This window comes from Ranitomeya imitator, chromosome 8, assembly GCF_032444005.1.
Source record: "Ranitomeya imitator isolate aRanImi1 chromosome 8, aRanImi1.pri, whole genome shotgun sequence".
Lineage (NCBI taxonomy): Eukaryota > Metazoa > Chordata > Amphibia > Anura > Dendrobatidae > Ranitomeya > Ranitomeya imitator.
In genome coordinates, this window is record NC_091289.1 from 172017321 (window position 1) to 172042657 (window position 25337).

General features: G+C 41.9%; 1 protein-coding gene across 4 annotated transcripts in view; it reads left to right on the forward strand.

Annotated features, from left to right (window-relative positions):
- The window catches only part of SLC1A7 (solute carrier family 1 member 7), an 86798-nt gene extending 61513 nt beyond the window's left edge, over positions 1-25285 (forward strand). For 2 of the 4 annotated variants that reach the window (XM_069737891.1, XM_069737893.1), the window contains 7 exons: positions 6217-6439; positions 7070-7169; positions 7880-8113; positions 13138-13332; positions 14497-14631; positions 17275-17374; positions 23951-25285. In XM_069737891.1, coding sequence (XP_069593992.1) covers positions 6217-6439; positions 7070-7169; positions 7880-8113; positions 13138-13332; positions 14497-14631; positions 17275-17374; positions 23951-24175 — 1212 coding nt within the window. In that variant the 3' untranslated portion in view covers positions 24176-25285. Of the gene's footprint in view, positions 1-6216; positions 6440-7069; positions 7170-7879; positions 8114-13137; positions 13333-14496; positions 14632-17274; positions 17381-23950 lie in introns of all 4 variants that reach the window. The other 2 variants (XM_069737890.1, XM_069737892.1) reach the window with 2 other exon arrangements.
- Positions 25286-25337: the final 52 nt, after the last annotated feature.

Below are 25337 nucleotides of genomic sequence, written 5' to 3' on the forward strand. Positions count from 1 at the left end.
CGATGGTCGCTGTTTTTCTCCCGTTTTGATTTTGTGGTTTCGTACCTTCCGGGCTCTAGGAATGTGAAGGCTGATGCCCTGTTAAGGAGTTTTGTGCCTGACTCTCCGGGTGTTCCTGAGCCGGCGGGTATTCTCAAAGAGGGGGTAATTTTGTCTGCCATCTCCCCTGATTTGCGGCGTGTGCTGCAGAAGTTTGAGGCTGATAGACCTGACCGTTGTCCAGCGGAGAAACTGTTTGTCCCTGATAGATGGACTAGTAGAGTTATCTCTGAGGTTCATTGTTCGGTGCTGGCGGGTCATCCTGGAATCTTTGGTACCAGAGATTTGGTGGCTAGATCCTTTTGGTGGCCTTCTTTGTCACGGGATGTTCGTTCTTTTGTGCAGTCCTGTGGGACTTGTGCTCGGGCTAAGCCCTGCTGTTCTCGTGCCAGTGGGTTGCTTTTGCCCTTGCCGCTCCCGAAGAGGCCCTGGACGCATATTTCCATGGATTTTATTTCAGATCTCCCTGTCTCTCAAAGGATGTCGGTCATTTGGGTGGTTTGTGATCGCTTCTCTAAGATGGTTCATTTGGTACCCTTGTCTAAATTGCCTTCCTCCTCTGATTTGGTGCCATTGTTTTTCCAGCATGTGGTTCGTTTGCATGGCATTCCGGAGAACATCGTCTCGGACAGAGATTCCCAGTTTGTTTCGAGGTTTTGGCGGTCCTTTTGTGCTAAGATGGGCATTGATTTGTCTTTTTCTTCGGCTTTCCATCCTCAGACAAATGGCCAAACCGAACGAACTAATCAGACTTTGGAGACATATCTGAGATGCTTTGTTTCTGCTGATCAGGATGATTGGGTGTCCTTCTTGCCTTTGGCTGAGTTCGCCCTTAATAATCGGGCCAGCTCGGCTACTTTGGTTTCGCCTTTTTTCTGTAATTCTGGTTTCCATCCTCGTTTCTCTTCAGGGCAGGTTGAGCCTTCGGACTGTCCTGGTGTGGATACGGTGGTGGACAGGTTGCAGCAGATTTAGACTCATGTGGTGGACAATTTGACATTGTCCCAGGAGAAGGCTCAAAGGTTTCGCTAATCGCCGGCGCTGTGTTGGTCCCCGACTTCGTGTTGGGGATTTGGTTTGGTTGTCATCTCGTCATGTTCCTATGAAGGTTTCCTCTCCTAAGTTTAAGCCTCGTTTCATTGGTCCGTATAAGATTTCTGAGGTTCTCAATCCTGTGTCATTTCGTTTGGCCCTTCCAGCTTCTTTTGCCATCCATAATGTGTTCCATAGGTCGTTATTGCGGAGATACGTGGCGCCTATGGTTCCCTCCGTTGATCCGCCTGCCCCGGTGTTGGTCGAGGGGGAGTTGGAGTATGTGGTGGAGAAGATTTTGGATTCTCGTATTTCGAGACGGAAACTCCAGTACCTGGTCAAGTGGAAGGGTTATGGTCAGGAAGATAATTCCTGGGTTTTTGCCTCTGATGTTCACGCTGCCGATCTTGTTCGTGCCTTTCATTTGGCTCATCCTGATCGGCCTGGGGGCTCTGGTGAGGGTTCGGTGACCCCTCCTCAAGAAGGGGGGGTACTGTTGTGAATTCTGTTTTCGAACTCCCTCCTGTGGTCATGAATGGTACTTCGGCGAGTTCTGTTCATGGACTCCCTCTGGTGGCTCTGAGTGGAGCTGCTGCTTCTGAGGTTCCTTCCACAGGTGACGTGGTTTATTCTTTGGCTGGCTGTTCTATTTAACTCCACTCAGATCGTTACTCCATGCCAGCTGTCAATGTTCTTGTACTGGTTCAGTTCGCTCTTGGATCTTTCTGGTGACCTGTCTACTCCAGCAGAAGCTAAGTCCCTGCTAGTTATTATTTGTTCATTGTTTCCTTTTCCAGTTGGCTATCATGATTTTGTCTTGCTAGCTGGAAGCTCTGGGATGCAGAGTGGCACCTCCGCACCGTGAGTCGGTGCGGAGGTCTTTTTGCACACTCTGCGTGGTCTTTTGTAGTTTTTTGTGCTGACCGCAAAGATACCTTTCCTATCCTCAGTCTGTTTAGTAAGTCTGGCCTCCCTTTGCTGAATCCTGTTTCATTTCTGTGTTTGTGACTTTCATCTTAACTCACAGTCAATATATGTGGGGGGCTGCCTTTTCCTTTGGGGAATTTCTCTGAGGCAAGGTAGGCTTTATTTTCTATCTTCAGGGCTAGTTAGCTCTTAGGCTGTGAAGAGGCGTCTAGGTCATGTTAGGTACGCTCCACAGCTATTTCTAGTTGTGTGATAGGATTAGGGGTTGCGGTCAGCAGAGTTCCCACTTCCCAGAGCTTGTCCTGTGGTAGTTTAACCATCAGGTCATTCCGGGTGCTCCTAACCACCAGGTCCATAACAGGACCCTAGCAGTGCAGGGCTACAATGCTAACCACTGAGCCACTGTACAGTGCTAACCAATGAGCCAGCATACAATATTAGCCACTGAGCCAGCATACAATGCTAACCACTGAGCCAGTATATAATGCTAACCACTGAGCCAGCATACAATGCTAACCACTGAGCCAGCATACAATGCTAATCACTGTGCCAGCATACAATGCTAACCACTGAGCCAGTATATAATGCTAACCACTGAGTCAGCATATAATGCTAACCACTGAGTCAGCATACAATGCTAACCACTGGGCCAGTATATAATGCTAACCACTGAGTCAGCATATAATGCTAACCACTGAGTCAGCATACAATGCTAACCACTGAACCAAAAATGAAAGCATTTCTCCCAGAAATGTATTGCAATTACACACGTTTTGTTATACATGTGTTTATTCCCTTTGTGTGTATTGGAACAGCACAGAAAAACAGAGAAAAATGGCAACGGCAAAATGGACATCATTACACACAAAATCCAAATAATGGGCTGGACATATTTATTGGCTCCCTCATCTTAATATTTTGTTGCACATCCTTTGGAATAAGTAACTGCAATTTCTCCCTATAACCATCAATAATAATAATAATTTTTATTTATATAGCGCCAACATATTCCGCAGCGCTTTACAAATTCAAGCTTCTTACATTTCTCACCTGGAATTTTGGAGCACTTCTCTGTTGCAGACTGCTCCAGGTCTCTCATATTTGGAGGCGACTTCTCCCAACAGCAATTTTAAGATCTCTGCACAGGTGTTCAATGGGATTTAGATCCGGACTCCTTGCTGCCACTTCAGAACTCTCCAGCGATTTGTTTCCATCCATTTCTGGGGGCTTCTAGAAGTATGTTTGGGGTCATTGTCATCTGACTGTAGGTACTGTGTTCTTTTGTAGGCCTCATTCAGTTTTAGGTAAACAGAAGAATGATGTGCTTCACCAAAAAGCTCTATCTTGGTCTCATCTGTCCGCAAGACACTTTCGCAGAAGGATTTTAGCTCATGTACATTTTGGCAAACCGCAGTGTAACTTTTTATGTCTCTGTGTCAGCAGTGGGGTCCTCCGGGGTCTCCTGCCATAGTGTTTAATTTCATTCAGTGTCGTCGGATAGTTGACAGTGATGCACCTTGAGCCTGCAGGACAGCTTGAATTTCTTTGGGACTTGTATGGGGCTTCTTCTCCACCATCCAGACTATTCTGCATTGCAACCTTTCATCAATTTTTCACTGCCGTCCACATCCAGGGAGTTTAACTACAGTGCCAAGGGGTGTAAGCTTCTTGATTATATTGTGCACAGTGGACAAAAGAACATCAAGATCTCTGGAGATGGACTTGTAACCTTGAGATTGTGGCTATTTTTCAACAATTTTGGTTCTCAAGTTCTCAGATAGTTCTCTTCTCCTCTTTCTGTTCTCCATGCTTAGTGTGACACACAATGCAAAGATGGAGTCAAATTCCCCCCTTATTATCTGGTTTCAGGTGTGATTTTCATATTGACCACATCTGTTACTTGCCACATGTGAGTTTGAACAAGCAGCACATGTTTGAAAAAAAGTTGTTAACCCACAATTTTGGAACAATGCCAACAATTTTGTCAGTCTCAATTTTGGGGTTTTGTGTCATATGATGTCCACATATTTATGATGTAATTACAATAGTTTTCTGGGAGAATACTTAATTTTCTGGAACAATTTCAAGAGTGCCAACACCATGACTTTATATAACACGCTGGTCTGAACGAACCCTTATTGGCTGAATCTGATCCCCCAAACAGTTGAGAATTGGACATGATGTAAGTGTAGCGTATTGAACAAATGGATCTATTTTAAAACTAATATGCAAATGGTTCAATGAAACTCTATGGGTCTGTATGCTGTCCATTTAAAAAAACGGAAAGCACTTGAACATGTAAAACACATGTGTGAATGTAGCATTAAAGGGGTTTTCCCATGAACAGAGTTAATTTTAATCAACATTGTAATCAATAGATCTTGGAAAAATAATAATTTCCACAATAGAATGTTCCTGTGCTGAGATAATCTTATCAATGTGCTCCTGCTGTGTACTGTGTAATGGTCGTGTACGACCATGCAGGAAGAGGGTCTGGTCATACCACTTCTCTTGAGCAGGGAAGGGGGAGCAAAAGACACTCTGATCCCTTCTGCAGCAGAGCTGGGTCAGTGTCATTAGCATATCACATCTGATGGGCGAGCCATACGCTTTTGTGTCTCCAGCCTACTTCACTGGATTTGCTAAGAATGCTTTAATGCCTAAGAATGCTTTAAAAATTGAAGTGTTAGCAGTTTATTTTTATTAATTATCTAGATGTAAAGTGAAGGAATGAAAGTGAAATCTAAGGTTGCTTTCACACTGCGCTCAGGCACCCGTTCAGTGGCTCCGTCGGTGCGATCTCGGGATTTGAGTGTATGCACCGATGGGGCCGTAGACTATTGTGCTGACAGAGGGAACATGTGTGCTAACATGCATCATTTTCAGGTTTGTGTGCCTACTGGAGGCGGCCATTGAGATGTAGTAGACTGCGTATGGGTGTCAGTCTCCAGTAGGCGTACTCGCCTGAAAGTGATGCACGTAAGACCGCATGTTTGCTCTTTCGGCACCATAGTCCATGGCCCTGTTGACGCATACAATCCCGCTTTGTGGGGGTCACACACGCCATGGCAAGACTGAGCATAGCAACAAGTTATACTGCATCAGCAAGATCTACCCCAAGCAAAGATTTCAAGATGAAGCATCAAGAAAGTTCCAAGGAAACTTAGTGCAGCAGATGAAAGATGCATCATTCTTACTTCCCTTTTAAATCAGAAGATGTCCAGCAGTGCCATCAGCTCAGAAATGGCAGCAACCAGTGGGACTCGGCTACACCAATCTACTGCTTGGAGAAGGCTGGCCAGAAGTGGTCAAGAATTGCAACATGGAAACAAGGCCAAGTGACTGAACTATGCAAGAAAACAGAGGAACTGGTGTGCAGAAAGATGGCGGCAGGTGTTCTGGACTGATACATCGAGATATGAAATATTTAGCTGTAATACAAGACAGATTGTCCACCCCGGGGGTGAAGAGCTGTACAATATTGTGTACAGGCAGCAGTGAAGTTTGGTGGAGGCTCCTTGTAAATTTGGACTTCATTTTAGCAAACAAAATTGGGGATTTGCTCAGGATTTATGGTGTCCTCAATGCTGATAAATACAGGCAGATACTTATCCATCATGTAATACCATCGGGGAGGCGTCTAATTGGCTCCAAATAAATTCTGCACAAGGGTAAGAGCCCAAATCGTACAGATAATGTCAATAGGAACTATCTTCAGGGTTGGGAATAACAAGGAGTCCTGGAAGTGATGATCCAGCCCCCGCAGAGCCCTGATCTCACCTCATTGAGTGTCTGAGGGATTATTAGACGAGACAGAAGGATCCACACAAGCGACAGCCACAGAAGATATGTGGTCAGTTCTCTAAGTTGTTTGGAACCTCCCTGCTGAGTTTCTTCAAAAACTACGTGCAAGTGTACCTAGAAGAATGAATGCGTTAATTTCGTATGCAAAGGGCGGTTACACCAAATATTAATTAGATTTAGTATTTGTTCATTCACTTTGTTTTTATCAACAAAATGGAAACTATTATTTTTTAAAACATTCTTACTTTGCAGCATATACCGAACACCTGCCTAAAACTTTTGTACAGTACTATGTGTATATATATATATATATATATATATATATATATATATATCTGTGTATGTGTGTGTGTGTATATATATATATATATATATATATATATAACATATTGTATCTGCTTTCCATTTTTTCAGTACCGCACCAAGAATATACCCATAGTAAAAAGTGGGAAGACAACTTCTTCAGAAAGTGTCACTCACAGAATCTTCATCTATGGGATCAAGGATGAAAATGGGTCACATATACAGAACTTTGCTCTAGATATCACTCCTTCTCCAGATGTGGTCTACAAGTCAGAACCGGGAACCAGCGATGGGATGAATGTTCTTGGAATTGTCATATTTTCTGCCACCATGGGTATGTGTTATTTGAATAAAATTAAAGTAAATCCCAACTCGGAGACCCTCTCATAACTACAAATAAAAAAATGAATGGGCATGTGCATAGTCCACTCCACTGAAGTCTATGTAGGGGTTATGTAGATAGACATGCCATGCCAACAACACCATTAGCCTTAGGGTGTGAGGGTTTTTTTTGCAGAGATTTTGGAGCAAAAACTCTTTAAAAAGTCACAAGGAGTTAAAAAAAAAAAAAAAAGTTTTGATTGGAAAGTTGGAAAGCCTTTGGTCCAAAAATTCAGCATAAAAACTCACTGTGAACTCACCCATAGTCATCACAACTCCAATAGTCATCACAGAGGTAATTGGATCCCCTAAGGACCAGAAGATGGCGGGGGTCAACTCACCTGCTTTATAATCAGGCCATGCCACAAAAAAAGGTTCAGATTGTAAAAAAAAAAGTTCTAAAAACTTTCAAATTTACCTTTGTACTTTTTACCAAACTACCATATTCATTTGGACAAGAAACGGGCAACCCCCCCTTCCCCCAAACATATAATGTTGTTATATGAGACTTATATGGAAATGGTGGTTGTTATATGAGACTTATATGGAAATGGTGGCTTACTTTTCCACCCCTATCTTTCAGGCATAATGCTCGGACGCATGGGAACGAGCGGCGTACCTCTTGTCAGTTTCTGTCAGTGCCTGAATGAGTCGGTCATGAAAATTGTAGCCGTTGCCGTCTGGTGAGTTTGGCGTTGACTTTGCATTCTGTATCACCTATTTAATTTTAGAGAAAAAAATGGTCTGGTCCCATAGGTATGGACATGGCTTTTGTACAAGAGGCCCTAATGTATTGGCTACTGTGTAAATTATAATTTTTCCAAAATTTTCGGAGAAAGATTAAACACAATAGAAAGAAAACCCAGCTACGTGCATGGCAAGGTGGAAACTGGCCGGGAGGGTGCCAAGTAGTCATTCTACATTGATGCACATATTTGAATACAGGGCTAGGATAGACGGCTAAATCTTTGTCCCAGCAGAAGGGTAACCGAGCCAAGGTTCTTGTTTCATCCAATAAGAGATTGATTTGCAGCTCATTTTCCACCACCCAACAGTCCCATCATTTTTGCCTTTTGATGGACTGTGAATCACAAGAAATAGTTCTGTAATATCAAGACTCTTGACCAAACCTCAAACCTCTGTACAGAGCATCATCCATGTGAGAAGTAACCTCCAATGTCCCACAAGGGTGTCTCAAGTCTAGGAGAAGGTAATAGAGGTTGACCATGTTGACAGTCGTGAAGGCTGCCTTGACTGAATAGACCTGATATGTGACTAGTGCACATTTGTTTTCTTAAAAAAAGTGCAATGTGATTATTTTATTTTAGAAATAATTTATAAAACACTCAAATTGAAATTGTAGTTACTTTGTATTGTTCCTTGCTTTTTGTAGGTACTTTCCATTTGGGATAGTCTTCCTTATTGCCGGCAAGATCTTGGAAATGGATGATCCCACAGCCATTGGGAAGAAGCTTGGATATTATGCCATCACTGTTGTATGTGGACTGGTGGTACACGGCCTCTTTATTCTTCCCATCATGTATCTATTTATCACTAAGAAGAACCCCATTGTCTTCATCCGAGGAATCCTTCAGGCTCTGCTCATAGCACTGGCCACATCCTCCAGGTAGTAGCCACAGAAGACCGGAATAGAATGTTATATTTTAATGGAATGTTGTGGATTTTCCTTTTTTGTTGGTTGAACATTTCCAACCGCAGTCTCTGTCCAGCACATGGTTGACCAAAATTTCATTGTAGTGCTGCAAATAATTTGGTGCATTGTCCCCATATTCTAGGGTGTAATTCCCAGGGCGCCTTGCAGTCCTGCTCCGCCAAATTGAGGCTAAGTGCAAATCAGGTTTTAAAGAGATTGACAGCCCCTGGTGAAATCTTCAACACTCTTTCAAGGATTTGGCCCCTCTTTCTGTTTCCAGTGGTCGTCACGCGTTTCGCATTGTTTTATTGCGAGACGTAGCTGAGACTTTAATGAACCACAAGTGTACAAATCACATGTCACATGATGACTATGGGACCCTGAATCAGTGGAATCCTAATGGCCATGATTTGGCAAATTGCAGTGCTTTCTGGAGTATTCATAACCAATTAGAAACAACAATACTAATGTTTTAACTAAGGAAAAGTTCAGAAATCAATATTTTATGGAATAACCTTGATTTTTAATCACAGCTTTCATATCTTGGAATGCTTCCCACCAGTCTTTCACACTGCTTTTGGGTGACCTTATGCCACTCCTGGTACAAAAATGTAAGCAGTTCTTCTTTGTTTGATGGCTTGTGATTATCCATCTTCCTCTTGATTAGATTCCAGAGGTTTTCAATGGGTTTTGATGTGTTGGTCCTTCATCCACACCTTTATTGACCTAGCTGTCTGGCATGGCGCATTGTCCTGCTGGAAAAAAAACAGTCCTCAGAGTTGGGAAACATTGTCTGAGCAGAAGGAATCAACTGTTTTTCCAGGATAACCTTGTATGCGGCTTGATTCATACGTCCTTTGCAAATATTAACCTGCCCAATTCCAGCCTTGCTGAAGCATCCCCAGATCATCACCGATCCTCCACCAAATTTCACAGTGGATGCAAGACACTATGGCTTGTACGCCTCTCCAGTCTCCGTCTAACCATTAGATGACCAGGTGTTGGGCAAAGCTGAAAATTAGACTCATCAGAGAAGATTACCTTACTCCAGTCCTCTATGGTCCAACCCTTATGGTCTTTGGCAGACTTCTGCCTGGCTCTCCTTTGCTTCTCATTGATGAAAGGCTTTTTTCTAGTCTTACATGACATGAGTCCTGCCTCTAGGAGCCTGTTACGAGTGTTCTTGCCGTGCACTTCACCCTAGCTGCCATTTGCCATTCCTTTTGCAGGTCACTTGATGTCATCCTGCGGTTTCTGAGTGACATTCGAATAAGATGACAGTCATCTCGGTCAGTGGAGAGTCATTTTCGCCCTCTGCCGGTCTGTAGCTTTGTTGTCCCCAATGTCTGCTGCTTGACCTTGTTGTAATGGATTGCCATCTTAGAAATTTTAAGGATGGAGGCAACATGACACTCACTGTGTCCCTCTGCTAGTAAAGTCAGAATTGAGCCCTTCTTTTCCTCACTCAAGACTTTACTTTTCAACTCCATTGGCATGGTTAAAGGTTATTTGTTTAATTCCTATTACTTTTGGGATATTACTAGCATTTGTTTTGCCATCCAGCTTGTCCTATTGCAAGAGGATTGAGAACACCACAGCAGGGTTTTTTTTTATAATTTCCTTCATTAAATAAGATTTGGTTCAGGTGATCGCCTAATCAGAAGCACATTAAGTAGAATGATGTGTACTCTGGTTGGAATTCAACTGACACTGGAATGGAATGGCCGTCAGACATGTAGAGAAGCTGATTTTTATAAAACTGTGCAGTGGTCTCTTAATTTTTTCCATATAGATATTTTTTTTTTATTTATTTTACTCATATTTGGTATCTATATTAAAATAAAAAATCATAAATATTTCAATTTTCACACCAGCCACTAGTGCTATTTTAGACTCAGGAAATTCACATGTACATTAGCATCAATAGACTGACTAAGACACAATACAATTGAAGCAACTAATTAGCGTGTGCAAAGATCATTGTGAAGGGAGGAAGATGAAATGAGCGGTGACATCACCTATAGTGGTTGGTGGATCCCGTGTTATCAGCTGTTTATAGAGGTGTTCTGCCAGAAATCCGCATGCGTTTTTACCGCGATTTTGACGCGTTTTTGACGCGCTTTTGGGGCGTTTTTGTGCGTTTTTCCCAAATGCATAGAATTGCGGGAAAAACGCAGAAAATCCGCAAAAATAATGAACATGCTCATTTTTTTTTACCATGTGCACAAAACATGCAGAATGCATTCTAAATGATAGAATGCATGATGTTTGCATTTTTAATGAGTTTTTATAGCGTTTTTAGCGCGAAAAAACGCGAAAAAAACACGAAAAAACCTGTACGTGTGCACATAGCCTTATTAGTCATTGTCACCCTCTGATGATAAGGAAACTGATGAAAACTCTTCATGAAAGGATAGGAAATCTTAAACTAGACTCAGTGGCCAGTGTGAAAATTGTAAGATTACTAAGGCCTCATTCAGACGTCAAGTTTTCTTTTTACAAAGAAGAAAAATGGCCCTAGTTTCATCAATAATTTTCATCAGAAAATGCCTGTTAGACAATCCCTGCATGTGTTGCAGCTGTCGAACATCCCCTAGACATGCAGCCGCGGGGACTCGAACATATTATTCGAGCACGCCGCAGACACTTGGTTAGCAACCGAGCATGCTCAGATAACACCTTATACGACCACGTTCTCCCATCACTAATTGGTACTTTTGTATACACCTAACGATGTGCTCAGATACAGTGTGCACTCGGCCTTTTTATTCTACATCCATCTCTTATATCGTGCGCTGCATCAAAAATTACGATGTAGATTCCATAGCAATTCCCTTAATTAGCTCCTGGCGCACGATGTCAGTTGTCTGCAGTAATATGTCCGTCTCTGTTATATATTACATTACATAATGGCATAATAGTCTGCAGATACCGCCATGCAGATGTTTTATATTAATGGTGGATCACTACACAGGTACTGACCCTGACATCGACCAATGATAAACGTAGATAACTGCGCTTCTTTCCGTTAATATTTTCCATCATTAAAAGTCATAGCAAACTACAATCCATCAGCATAGCCTGACATGAGGCCAATATGGAGTGCACCAGGTACAACTGTGCTTACATACGGGACATGACAGTAATGTATGGGTGAGCCTAATGTTTTTGGCACCGGTTAGGTTACTTGTGCTATTGCGTTTCATGCCAGTGTTGCAGTGATGTTTTATGTGCACTATGGCATTAATCTTTAGATTTACAGGACGCTATTTCTTAAAATCCTGTGTACAGGCTTGAGTAAGATTTTGGAGCCAGTTGTATAACACACTTGCGCTAAATGTACAGAGGATGTCGTATAATGAAATCTGGCCAGAGTGGGCCCCTCAGGTGCCATAGGCCCCAATGGTTGCCCCTGGCTTCACCAGATGGTGATGCCGTGCCTGGTTACATCAAGAACCACATTCAGCACTAAGAGATGGTCGCAAATCTATGTGAAGAAATTGTAGAAGCCAAATGGCGACCAATGACAGATAGCTGATCATTAAAGGGTTATCATTGTTCATTAAAGGGGTTATACAATACTTGGATAACCCCTTTTCATTCCTCATGTTCGGTCCTGTTAAAGTAAAACACTTAGGCCGGAGTCACACTACAGCGAGATATGGCCGAGTCTCGCAGGTTAATAACAAGCTCTGGCGCCGGCACTCCGGAGCGGAGCGTGCAGCTCCATGTATTGCTATGTGGCCGCACGCTCCGCTCTGGAGTGCCGGTGCCAGAGCTTGGTTTTAACCTGCGAGACTCGGCCGTATCTCGCTGTGTGTGATCCCGGCCTTATACTCACCTCCAGTGTCAGCGCAGTTCTAACACTGTAGGCACTCACGTTCCCGGGACTCACATGAGGTTATTACGTCACGCGAGCCCTGCGCCTTATCACCGCCGGCTTCACTATCCCCGCCTACGAATGTATTGAACATGAACAACAAGTCAGAGCTGTGTCTGCTCTCTGACTTCCTCTTGATGTTCGATTTGTTCGAAGGCGTGGACAGCGACACCTGTTCTGATAAATAGATAAGGTGCACGATACATGACGATTGCCCGTTGGTCCAGGCAGCGAGCCGTAGACCTTCTGATGCAAAAGTGATTGGAGCCATAAAAATAATTTCCATTCGTATGACCTGCCTTTCTTTCAATAAATAACTCTTGCCGGAGGAAAATGTCGAAGAGGGCAGGTTTCGGGGAGCGATGGGGAGCCAATGTGCATAGTCATACCTACGAGTAGAGGATATCCATTTGGGAGCAGGCAGCCGGGAAGTGGCCCAGGGAACATGCAGTTCTGAGGAGGAAGGTGCAGGACAAGCAGCAAGGAGGAGGCAGGTAGTGCAGCTCGTTGTGGGGCACAAGGGCCAGAAAGGTCAGGGGGCCACATCCACCTCTAAAGCAGCAAACAGCTTCTGACACAGACACCTTATCATACTGCAAAGGGCCAATATCTTGTTCTTACACAGGAGACCTCTTCTGTCTTTGTCCGCCCCTTTTGAGGGGGATTATGCGACCAACAAGGAGGAGGCGGCCTCAGCGCTAATCAAGGCTAATCATCGTCCTCCTCCACTTCATCCTGCTCATAGTTGTCTGCTATATCCAGTGCAAATGTGCCGAGCTAACAGATACCCATGAGCCACACAGTAGGCCTCCACAAGCCATGGGTTAGGGACTCCTGGTATAGCAGACAGTACTTTCCTTTACATTGGGTCACTGCAAAAAAAAACTCATACCATGCAATATTCATCTTTTTCCAACCGGACTCAATAAGCGATGCATGCCACTGTAAACCTATATGATGATGCGTCATTGCAGATATACACCAGGATATCAGCATTACTAATATATAGAGATTCTGAGTTTACAGCGTGTGTTATACTCCAGAGCTGCATTTATAATTCTACTAACCGCCACTGCTGCCACTTACGCATTTTTATAAAGTGTTTGTGTTTTGCTAGTTCTGCCACGCTGCCAATAACATTCAAGTGTCTTCTGGAGAACAATCACATAGACAGACGTATCGCAAGGTTTGTGCTGCCTGTTGGAGCCACTATAAATATGGATGGGACCGCCTTGTACGAAGCAGTAGCCGCCATCTTTATCGCACAAGTGAACAATTACGAGCTTGATTTCGGCCAGATCATTACTATCAGGTAGGTCTAAGACATGTAAACCTAAACAGAAGGAAATACCAAAAATGAATAGCGAACAAACTAAACTGAAAACCCACAGACAATGGTTAAAAAAATTAGGCAAAGACAATCAAACAACTCTTAAAAACATATTGAATTTTATTAACACATAATACACCATAAAATTAGGAAAAGAAAGAAAAACATAAAACCATGATAGATAAATACAAAATATTGTATCTATCATAGTTTTATGTTTTTCTTTCATTTTCTAATTTTATGGTGTATTATGTGTTAATAAAATTCAATATATTTTACAAATTGTTTTTATTATCTTTGCCTAATTTTTTGAACAATTTTCTGTGGCTTTTTTGGTCTAAGAAATGTTACTTCCATGAAAAAAATAAATAAATATATATATATATATATATATATATATATATATATATATATATATATATATATATATATATATATTTTTTTTTTTTTTTTATTTATACAGTTGTACTCAAAATCATAAGTTACCCCATCTCATAGTGTTGAGGATAACTTACTGATTGATCAGGCTCTGACCGCTGGGACTCCCAGTGATCTAACAGTGCACTGGAACCTAGGCCCACCCCTGCAGATCCTCGCGGAGGTGCGTATGTTCGACCGCACTGTTCTCGGCTGCCTATGGCAGTCCCGCAGAGAATGGAGGTGGGGTTCCTCTGCAGAATCCAATTCCTGGGTCTCTTGCCCCAATTTTTTAGGATCGCTGTGAGTTCCAGCGGTCAGCCCTCTTGTGATCACTAAGTTATCTCATAGCCTATGGGTAAAGGATATATTAAGATTTTGGGAATAACCCTTTAAGATTACATATTGGAAACTGATATCCCATGGGCTAAGCATATTGGGATACAAACCAATGTAATAAGATCTGTCACCAGTACCTGCTTGTAGATGGTTTCTATGTAGTAAAAAGTTTCTTTAGTCTTCACTGGTCAGCATTTTTATAGCACAAAAAAAAATCAAAAAGGTATTTAATGGGGCTGTCCTAAAATTCAAATGTAATCTAGGCCAAAAAGTGCCCCAAAAATGAGCATTCTCCAAGAAGTTCTAAAAGGAGGGCAGTAACACCCCTATTTTATCAACAGTGATATTTAGGCTAAAATGACTTGATTGTGTCTCGTATCTTTCCTTCAGCATTACTGCAACAGCGGCAAGCATCGGGGCAGCAGGGATTCCCCAAGCCGGCCTGGTAACCATGGTGATTGTGCTGACCTCAGTAGGCCTGCCCACGGATGACATTACCCTGATCATAGCAGTAGACTGGGCGCTGTGAGTATCCGGAGTGTAAATTGTTCTTCCCTTACTGCAAAAATTTACTCTAAAAATGACTTAAAGGGGTATTCTCAACTCCAATATCCTATCCCAAGTTGTAGTAAGTGTAATAATAATATTAGAAAGTACCTCCAATTAGAAATGTAATATTGTTTGTCTGATTTGCTATGTCTCTTTCCTCATGTGCAGGCATTGCAGGACCTTAGGTAACCATGGTTACGACCACTAGCGACTAGCTAACTAACTGTCACTATGTCAGTGGTCGTACCCATGGATACCTAAGGTCCTGCAATGCCTGCACATGAAGAAAGAGACATAGAGAATCAGAAAAACTATACTAGATTTCTAACTGGAGGTATTTGCTAATATTATTATTATTAGATGGGAATACCCCTTTAAGTTGGTGGAGTTTAGAAACAATATATTTTTCCAACAGCGCTAAACAAATGCTGTAACTATAGTATTGGAGGCACGAAGGTTATGTTCACACTGAGTGTATTTCAGGCTTTTATTGAGCCAGTATGCTTTGAAAAAAATCCCGAAAACACTGGAAAGAATATTATGTAATATAAAGAACTCGCTGTTCATGTGTTCAGGCCAAAAATGCAAAAAGTGAGCCAACCAGTATTCAGATATTTTTAATACTTTACAATAGAAGTCAGTGAAAAGGAAAAAAAAATGCCCGGAAGTTTATTGTATTTTTTCCCCCACATTTAATGGTTATCAAAACACATCTGAAAATCACCCCCCCCCCCCCCCCCAAAAAAAAAAAAAAAAAAAAAACGGTAAGAAAACCATTTAAAAAATGCCCCAAAAAGATTTTCAGAAAGCGACATTAAAAATGCTAACAACGTATTTACAAAAACACTTTGGGATTTTAAAAAAATGCAGGCGTTTCCTTAAGCGGTTTCTGATTGAAAAAATTGACAAAAAAAAACAAGCTTTGTGTGAACGTGTCCTAACAACGCTTCCTCCTCTGGGCGCAGCGATTACTCCGGATCTACAGAGCTAGAGATGCTAGACATCATGTTAGTGGCTTCTGCACACCACTGGTTTTCATGGATAGTTTATGGGGCTGTGCATGTGTCCGATTTTTTTTTTTTTTTTTTTTACTTGGACCGAATGCTTTGTGGACAAAAATTGGAGACGTGTCCAATTTTGATTCAAAATCATCGATGTCAGTCCGTGAAAAAAAAATCAGACCACACTTGGATGGCATCTAAGTGCAGTCCGATTTTCATGTACTGACATCCGAGAAAAACTAATGCCGCTCTGATCAACCTCTGATCACAATAATCGGACCATTTTTCTCGGACGTAGAGAAAGTGGTCGTGTGATCCTTGCCTCGAGAAGTGGGGATAGGACGATAAATAAACACACACACAAAAAAACAAATCTGCTGCAAATTGGAGGAGGCATTATATAAGCATATGACACGAAAAAATGTAATAATCGATCCAGCATTGAATATTAATAAGTCCCTACAAATAGTTACTACTAGTTTAGAATTCTCCACTAATTCACTAAATGCAATAACACGAGAACCGGCGGCTTATTCCATAAGTTTTGCCCCAGTCCGTCCTCTCCATTCTTGCAGAAGAATAAACATTTCTACAATATTCAGATAAAGCAGAATATCTGGACTTGATCCTGTGATTAATTCAAACACAACCATAGAGCAGTTGCCTCCAGTAATACAGATGTCGCGCCACATGTTACTGGAGCGGAATTTCATATATGATTTTAATATCTTGGTTATTGGTTAAACAAGCACCTTTTCAGAGTGAGGGGTAAGTGATGAATGATAGAACAGGATTATTATTATTAATATTTACATAGAACCAAAAGCAAAAACTAAGAGATAAAACTTACCAATCCACTTTTCTTCCAATCCACAATTATCCATAACTTTTAGCCACAAAATCTGTACGGTTAATGATTTCGTGCGTTCCAGCTTCAGGTATCACGTAGGTGCTTTTAGCCTCTGATGTTCCCATACGTGCCCCATGGACGTCCCCGCACTGTTGGTGCCGACAATGCCCGCCACAGATCTCCGCAGAGTGCCAGCTGCAGATACCTACCAGATTAACAACTATATACGTCCCTCATAATATCTATAACTGAAATTCCAGAATAGCAACAGTCCAAGCGATAGCCGGCACTCTCATCTTCTTAAAAGAATTGCTTTATTAATCCAGTAGTATAGAAAAGGTACAAAAAATGGTCGACCACGACCGCACAAAAATGAAAAAGGCAGAAAAGAAATATCCCAGGCAACATGTGTCAGACCTACATGGTCATTGGCTTAACAAAGGATGGTGTAGGTCTGAAACATGTTGCCTGGGAGCGCAGAGGATAGCTCTTCTGCCTTTTTAATTTTTTGTGTTGTTGTGTTCGACCATTTTTTGAGCCTTTTCTACTATTGGATTAATAAAGCAATATTTTAAGAAGGTGTGAGTGCCGGCTATCGTTTGGACTGTTGCCATTACTGGAGTATTGTGCCGTGTACCTGGACAGGTGAGATGATTGCTCCTTTTTCACATTGCAATTCCTAGAATGTCTCGAGATCTATAGAATACATATAAAATGACAGAAAAATGATTAAGTACTTAGTAATGAGCAATAATTGTATTTTAATAGGGACCGCTTCCGCACCATGATTAATGTCCTTGGAGATGCATTGGCAGCCGGGATCATGGCACATATCTGCAGGAAAGACTTTGCCAAGCAGAATGACGAGGTAAAGGTAAAACGTCGTTATTTATTAACTTGTACGTGTGTGTAACAGCCAATCAAATGCCTTGGTTGGGTGAATTGGGCATTGGACCCTGGATACCAAGGATGTATTCCCTAAACTAAGCATGTACATAGGTTTCTTTTTATGCATGTGCTACATATATGATTATTAAAGTTATGTGTCACTGTCATTAACGTCACATATCAGGTGCTGATGTATGGACCAGAATAAAGAACTCCGTACAGGGCAGGTGCCGGCTATGTTATACAGCCATCACCTGGCTCTAAAAGCATGTTTCGACACTTGCTCCGAATGCCGCTGTTTAATCACTTAAATGCTGCTCTCAGTCTCTGGCTGCTGTCAGTCTCTGGCTGCTCTCAGTCTCTGGCTGCTGTCAGTCTCTGGCTGCTCTCAGTCTCTGGCTGCTGTCAGTCTCTGGCTGCTCTCAGTCTCTGGCTGCTGTCAGTCTCTGGCTGCTGTCAGTCTCTGGCTGCTCTCAGTCTCTAGCTGCTCTCAGTCTCTGGCTGCTCTCAGTCTCTGGCTGCTCTCAGTCTCTGGCTGCTCTCAGTCTCTGGCTGCTGTCAGTCTCTGGCTGCTCTCAGTCTCTGGCTGCTGTCAGTCTCTGGCTGCTCTCAGTCTCTGGCTGCTCTCAGTCTGGCTGCTCTCAGTCTCTGGCTGCTGTCAGTCTCTGGCTGCTGTCAGTCTCTGGCTGCTCTCAGTCTCTGGCTGCTGTCAGTCTCTGGCTGCTCTCAGTCTCTGGCTGCTCTCAGTCTCTGGCTGCTGTCAGTCTCTGGCTGCTCTCAGTCTCTGGCTGCTGTCAGTCTCTGGCTGCTGTCAGTCTCTGGCTGCTCTCAGTCTCTGGCTGCTCTCAGTCTCTGGCTGCTGTCAGTCTCTGGCAGCAGTATTTAAGAGGCGCAATCACGTGACACGACTGTTTCGGTGCCCATTCGATGTTATATAAAATGAATTAACCCATAGGGCAAAGAACGTGAAGAGGGAAAAAAATCGGAACACCAGAATTGCCTTTTTTTTTTTGTTGCCAATAAAATATATTTATTAAAAAAAAAACTATATAAGTTTGGTATTTCTGTAATGATACCGACACCGAGAGTCATGTTTCCAAATTATTGGACGCCATAAAAATTACCCCCCCCCCCAAAAAAAAAAAAAAAAAAAAAAAAACAATGGTGGCTTTGATTTTTTTTTCATTGCTTTATATGGCATAATAGGCAACAGTATTCAAAGTTACAACTTATGCAGAAAAATAAACCAAACAAAAAAAAAAAGTCCTAGACAAAAAAATAAAAAGTTAATGGGGTATTCTCGTATTCTCATCTCCAAGATCTTATTCCAATATGAAGCAGGTGTAATAATAATAATATTTGTAATAATAATATTAGCAAATACCTCCAATTAGAAATGTAGTAGAGTTCTTCTGATTCGCTGTGTCGCTTACCCCATGTGCAGGCATTGCAGGACCTTAGGTATCCATGGTTACAACCACTCATATAGTGACAGTTAGTTACTTAGTTAGCTGTTAGTAGTTGTAACCATGGCTACCTACACTACTGCAATGCCCTGCACATGGGGTAAACGACATAACGAATCAGAAGAACTATACTACATTTCTAATTTGCGGTATTTGCTAATATTATTATTACACCTACTTTATATTGGAATAGGATCTTGGAGATGGGAATACCCCTTTAATGCTTTTGTAAGAAAGTATGGAGAAAAGTGCGAAAAAGAAAAAAAAGACCAATCATGAAGAATTTAACAGGTTTGCCGGATCATTTTTTGTACTAGCAATATGTAGGAATATAACTAGAAATAAACAAACTTTTCAGGTGATTTCGAGTAATCAAGTTATTGAATTTGCTCAATTTATGATCACTGAGCTCCTCTTGGCCAAAAGGGCTTGTCCATCTTTTGTAACAATTATTTAATTTATTTTTACTTAAATGCATGTATTTTATGTATTTTGGGCTAATAATCTTTTTGTTTAATTTGTTTTAGGTTTCATTAAAACTTTTGCACCGTTTCTTCACATAACTGAGTTAAAGAAGCCCTCCTCCAATCAACATTTTTATCCTCTCAATATAATGCAGTCGTCATATTATACAGCGTTGTGTACTTACAATTGCTCCTTTTGCCTTTCTACCCAGCTAATTCTTCTATTTTCTCTGCTCTATGTAGAAACAGGAAGTCTCTTGTCCCTACATTTATCATCCCCCTCTTCAACTCCTGACCCAGCTGCTCCTCCTCTACCCCTGCCAGGGACTTTTGCAGTGATTTATGACTCATGCAGGGAAAATTGACCTCCTGTTTCTACATTGAGCTTAGAAGGATTCAGCTAGTCTATTTTTAATCACGTGATATCATAGACCTAACGGAATAGAGAAGAATTAACTGGGTAGAAAGGCAAAATGAGCAATTGTAAGTACACAGTGCTGTATAATATGATGACTGCAATATATTGAGAGGATAAAAACTTTGACAGGAGGAAGAGTGCTTCTTTAAGTGAGAATCCATCAGTCCGACCACTTTGAGGGTCTGATGAAGAGTTTGTAACTCTGTTACCTTTCTTTTTCTGAGCTCCTCTCAGCTGATTTGACCAACGACCACATTAATGTCAAATGTGCATGGAAATGAAAGGCCTGTAGAAGCCAAATGGTGCAAAAGTTGTAATGAAACCCAATTGTAAAAATGTTTTTTTAGTCCCAAATACATGCAATTAAGGAAAACAAAAAGAAGTGTTACCAAAAGTGGACAAACCCTTTAAGTCTGAACTTGGTCTCCTCTGTTTATAGAGGAGTCACATGATTGCTGTAGCCAATGACACGAGATCTATTACTATAGATGACCTCGTGTAAGATTTATATACAGTTTTTTTTTTTTTTTTGTGATGACGTGCACTATGAATCTGGGCTGGGAAACAACATGTGTCATAGAAATTATCTGCAGCAAGTGTATTTCCATCGCAATCTGCCCTCATCATTTCCTCTCCAGATCTCGCGATTCGCCCCGTTGTAGCTATATCTCTCCGTCTGTAAGGTTTTTCTCACTCTCTCCCCTCCATCTGGGCCTGCGCTTTCTATTTCCTCACGTCTGGGACTATTTTTTACTGATCTTTCAACCTGTTGTGAGTTAGAACGGAAATCTGGAAATTCTTTTGACTTTGGGCGTCTCTGACGGGAAATCAAGAGATCTTTTATATTAACCTTTTCCATCCAGTACGACAATTGTTACAGCATCTACTATTCGGATGTGACCCTCCGTCTCCGGCGTAGACGATGGATGGCCCCGTTTATTCTCTAGGTCCTGTCCCCGGGTTGGGTTTGGTGACATCATCGCTCTTGTAGCGATCGACGCTGATCCCTTAATCGTTGTAGGAGTTAATTTGGTCTCTTAAGTGCAATCTGCAGGGTGGGATAGGAAGGAAACGAGGGGCCGGGTCTTAATGAGCTCGGTAACAAGGGAACACTGGCTCAGTCAGTACGGCTCGGCTGGGGTACGCGGGGTCTTTGAAGTGGTTTGCCTTTGCTCCATCTCTCATTAGTAGAGTATAAAAGTTGCACAAACATAATAGAACAGATTTTCTAGGATCTTTTCCTAACAAAGTTTGAGGTTTTCACACACTTTAATGTGAATTTTTATTTGGCCTCTACATCTATTTTAGAGTCATATTGTGGTATTTTTTTATTTGAATAGTTTAAAAAACACACACATGCTTTAATAAAAAAAAAAAAAAGTGCCACCTCTGTCCACAGGTGGTATATGTTATTGCAACTCAATTTCATTCTTTTTTTCACAGCGTTCATGTGGTTGTTCTAATTCTGTGCATCCCCTTTAATATCACAAGGACCAAGAGGAATACATTTATGTAGCTTCAGGGAGTGTAAAACTACTCGGTTGTATATTTACATTGCAGGAGCAGATCAGGTCTCCAGCTGTGAGACATAGAGAAGACAGAAATTGCTTATTACCGCTCCTGCTTTCTCCTTTGCTGACTACATACCCCTCAACGGTCACTATTTACTGAATAGAAGAATCGCAATGCTGATGCTTGTATTGGACCCAGCGATCAGATGATCGCCGCGTATCTACTCGGCATAGGAGTGCTGCTGGGTCCTAGCTAACCCAGATCAGCTCTGCTAATGACTTGTGTCACTGTAGTGGGCTGCTTTCCCTGTGACTGGGGGGAAAAAAGTTATGTCCCCCTTGGACCTTTTAGAATCTCAGCTTAAAAAAAAAAAAAAATTATAAAAAATTTCAGCATGCCAGAGTTTGACCTGAAATTTGGATCACACTCGGCCAATCAAGTCAGTGAGTCCGTGGAAAACTTTGACTGCACTTGGACGACATATGAGTGCAGTCCGATTTCCAAGGACTGACACAATTGAGAAAATGGAGACTTTTTTTCCATCTTCTTTTCCTCCAAGACACTCTGATCTCACTTTGATCTCAGTATGATCACTCTGATCTCAGTATGATCACTCTGATCTCAGTCTGATCACACTCTTATCACACTCTGATAACTCTCTGATCCCACTGTGATCACTCTCATCTCACTCTGATCTCAGTCTCCTCTCACTCTGATCACACTTTGATTACACTCTGATCTCACTCTGATCTCAGTCTCCTCTCACTCTGATCACACTCTGATCTCACACTGATCTCACACTGATCACAGTCTGATCTCAGTCTCCTCTCACTCTGATCATACTCTGATCTCACTCTGATCACACTCTGATCTCTTTCTGATCTCACTCTGATCTCACACTGATCACGCTCTGATCTCAGTCTCCTCTCACTCTGATCATACTCTAATCTCACACTGATCTCACTCTGATCTCACTCTGATCTCAGTCTCCTCTCACTCTGATCATACTCTGATCTCACTCTGATCACACTCTGATATCACACTGATCACACTCTGATCTCACACTGATCACACTCTGATCTCAGTCTCCTCTCACTCTGATCATACTCTGATCACACTCTGATCTCACACTGATCTCACTCTGATCTCAGTCTCCTCTCACTCTGATCATACTCTGATCTCACTGTGATCACACTCTGATCTCACACTGATCTCACTCTGATCTCAGTCTCCTCTCACTCTGATCATACTCTGATCTCACTGTGATCACACTCTGATCTCACACTGATCACAGTCTGATCTCAGTCTCCTCTCACTCTGATCATACTCTGATCTCACTCTGATCTCTTTCTGATCTCACTCTGATCTCACACTGATCACACTCTGATCTCACACTGATCACACTCTGATCTCACACTGATCACACTCTGATCTCAGTCTCCTCTCACTCTGATCATACTCTGATCACACTCTGATCTCACACTGATCTCACTCTGATCTCAGTCTCCTCTCACTCTGATCATACTCTGATCTCACTGTGATCACACTCTGATCTCACACTGATCTCACTCTGATCTCAGTCTCCTCTCACTCTGATCATACTCTGATCTCACTGTGATCACACTCTGATCTCACACTGATCACAGTCTGATCTCAGTCTCCTCTCACTCTGATCATACTCTGATCTCACTCTGATCTCTTTCTGATCTCACTCTGATCTCACACTGATCACACTCTGATCTCAGTCTCCTCTCACTCTGATCTCACTCTGATCTCTCTCTGATCTCACACTGATCACACTCTGATCTCTCTCTGATCTCACACTGATCACACTCTGATCTCTCACTGATCACACTCTGATCTCACACTGATCTCACACTGATCTCACTCTGATCATACTCTGATCAGAGTGTGGTCACAGTGTGATATGCATTAGTGACCTGATTCTCTCGAATGAGAAGATCTACAGTCATCTGCACCTGCTCTAGTACTGAAGATCGAGCAGCTACCCACGAAGGTGACCTAGTAGCTGAATGTGGCCCTCATCCACCTGAAATTTGGACCCCAGGGGATGTAGCCTTCTTTTCAGGATAAGGAGCAGGTATGAACGCTGCAGTATGCTGAGTGAGCCCTTCCATCTCCATAATTTACATTGGGTATGTTCATGTATATACATCTTTGCATTAACATTTTTTTACGTCTCTAGTCTATGGTCCCAATTCATCAAGACCAGCGATGTTCAGGTCGGTCTTGATGAGGGAGCATTTTGGAATCAGACACTCTTGATTCATTAAGAGGCCCATGTACGAATCAAGATTGTCTGACAAGTGGTGTGTGACTCTGTGCACCCTGTCACAGGTCTTACTCCGGTCATGAATAAGATGAGCTGTGGCGTCACACACCATTGCGACCCCTTCCCGTCCAACCTCTGCCCATTTTGGTGGAGCTTGGCAAATCTGATCTGGAAACACAAAAATTTTGATAACAACATCATATATTTCTGAGTAATCACCTCTTTGACCCAACCTTTTCTGAAATGTGATATTGGACACTTTTATGAAGGGATGGGCTTCATTTGAGGCATCCAAAAATATCTTGTGTTCACTATTTCCAGTCTAGATCAGTTCATTTAATTTTTTATTAGCGTTGTGATCTGATTGTTCCCTGTGTTCAGATAATTTTTTTGTGTTTTCCAGGTTCCTCTTATTTGTGAGACCAAGCCAATAAGTATCCACCAGATCATGGCCTACCAACGGAACGGCTGCGTGAAGAGCCGAAGTGCTCCTCACCTTTCTCATACAGTACAAGAGTTTCACCAAGTTCAAATCGACCCAGAACCTGACGTTCCGGATCCATCAGACACCTGCACAGAAAAAGATCACTGTACGATAGAGATCAGTGAGTTGGAGACTAATGTGTAACTGTAAGGTATGGTCTCCTGAAGAACAGAGCAGGTCCTAAATCAATGTGCACCTGGAGGTGGCATGAGAAGGATGTTTGAGACATCACCTTATAGGACCCCTCCATCAGAAGAAGAGGGCACATCACACCAACCAAGAGTAACTCCCGGTTCTTTATCCGAAGGATGATGTTAAAAACTCACATTAACCTGACTGCCAACTTGCAATGATCTCATGGTTATGGTTATGGTCTCAATGTGTAGGACAAATGTTGGGGACTTCTTCTCTCAAGACAGTTTTTTTTTTTTCATTATATTCAATACCGTCCAGTTGCCACCATAGTTGCCCCACAAAATCCGCAGTGCAGAAATATGACAAGACAAGGACGTTTACATGGCTAGCCTCACTTGGTAAAGGAAATTTTATAAAATGTGATCAATTTGTGTGTTTGTAGAGTAGAAAAAAAAAAACCTGGTGCCTACAATCCTCCGCTTGAAATAACACATCTGTGTGGTGTCTTGTACGTTTTAGGGCCATTAATCACTTTTAATATAAACTTCATGGGTATTAAGTTATTTTTATCTAATCAGGTAGAAAGTTCAGGTGAAGACCACATTTCATGACTCGGGTTTACAGGACTTTTTCAAAAACAGCGCCACATCTATTTACAGGTTGTGTGTGGAATTGCAGCTGGGTTCTATTTACTTCAGTCGAGTTGAGCTGCAATATTTGACACAATCCATAGATAGTTGTAGCGCTGTTTTTGTAAGGAAACAGCCATGTTTTTCTAATCCTGTACAAAAACTTTAAGATGCATTTAAACCTGGCTTAAAAGCTTAATGTGTCATGTCGTATGGTTACAGTATGGTTTCTAGACATGGATATACATTGTAATGTAGTATTGAAAGTCATTGGAGCGTGATTGTAAGGACCTACAACCTCTACAGCCACCGAGAATTTTCCACTGCCGATCGTAAAAAAAAAAAAAGAATATTTGCTAAACTTTGACTCCTGGTTGCCTGCTGTATTTTTACCAAGACACAAAATAAGAAGGCACAATTCAATGGGGACACTTTTGTTTTTTTTTTCGGCTTGGTTTCATACTTCTTTTTAGGTAATAAAACAAATTGGAAATACATTGACTTGCTGTTTTCTTCCTTCTCTCCAGGGTCAGACTTGAGAT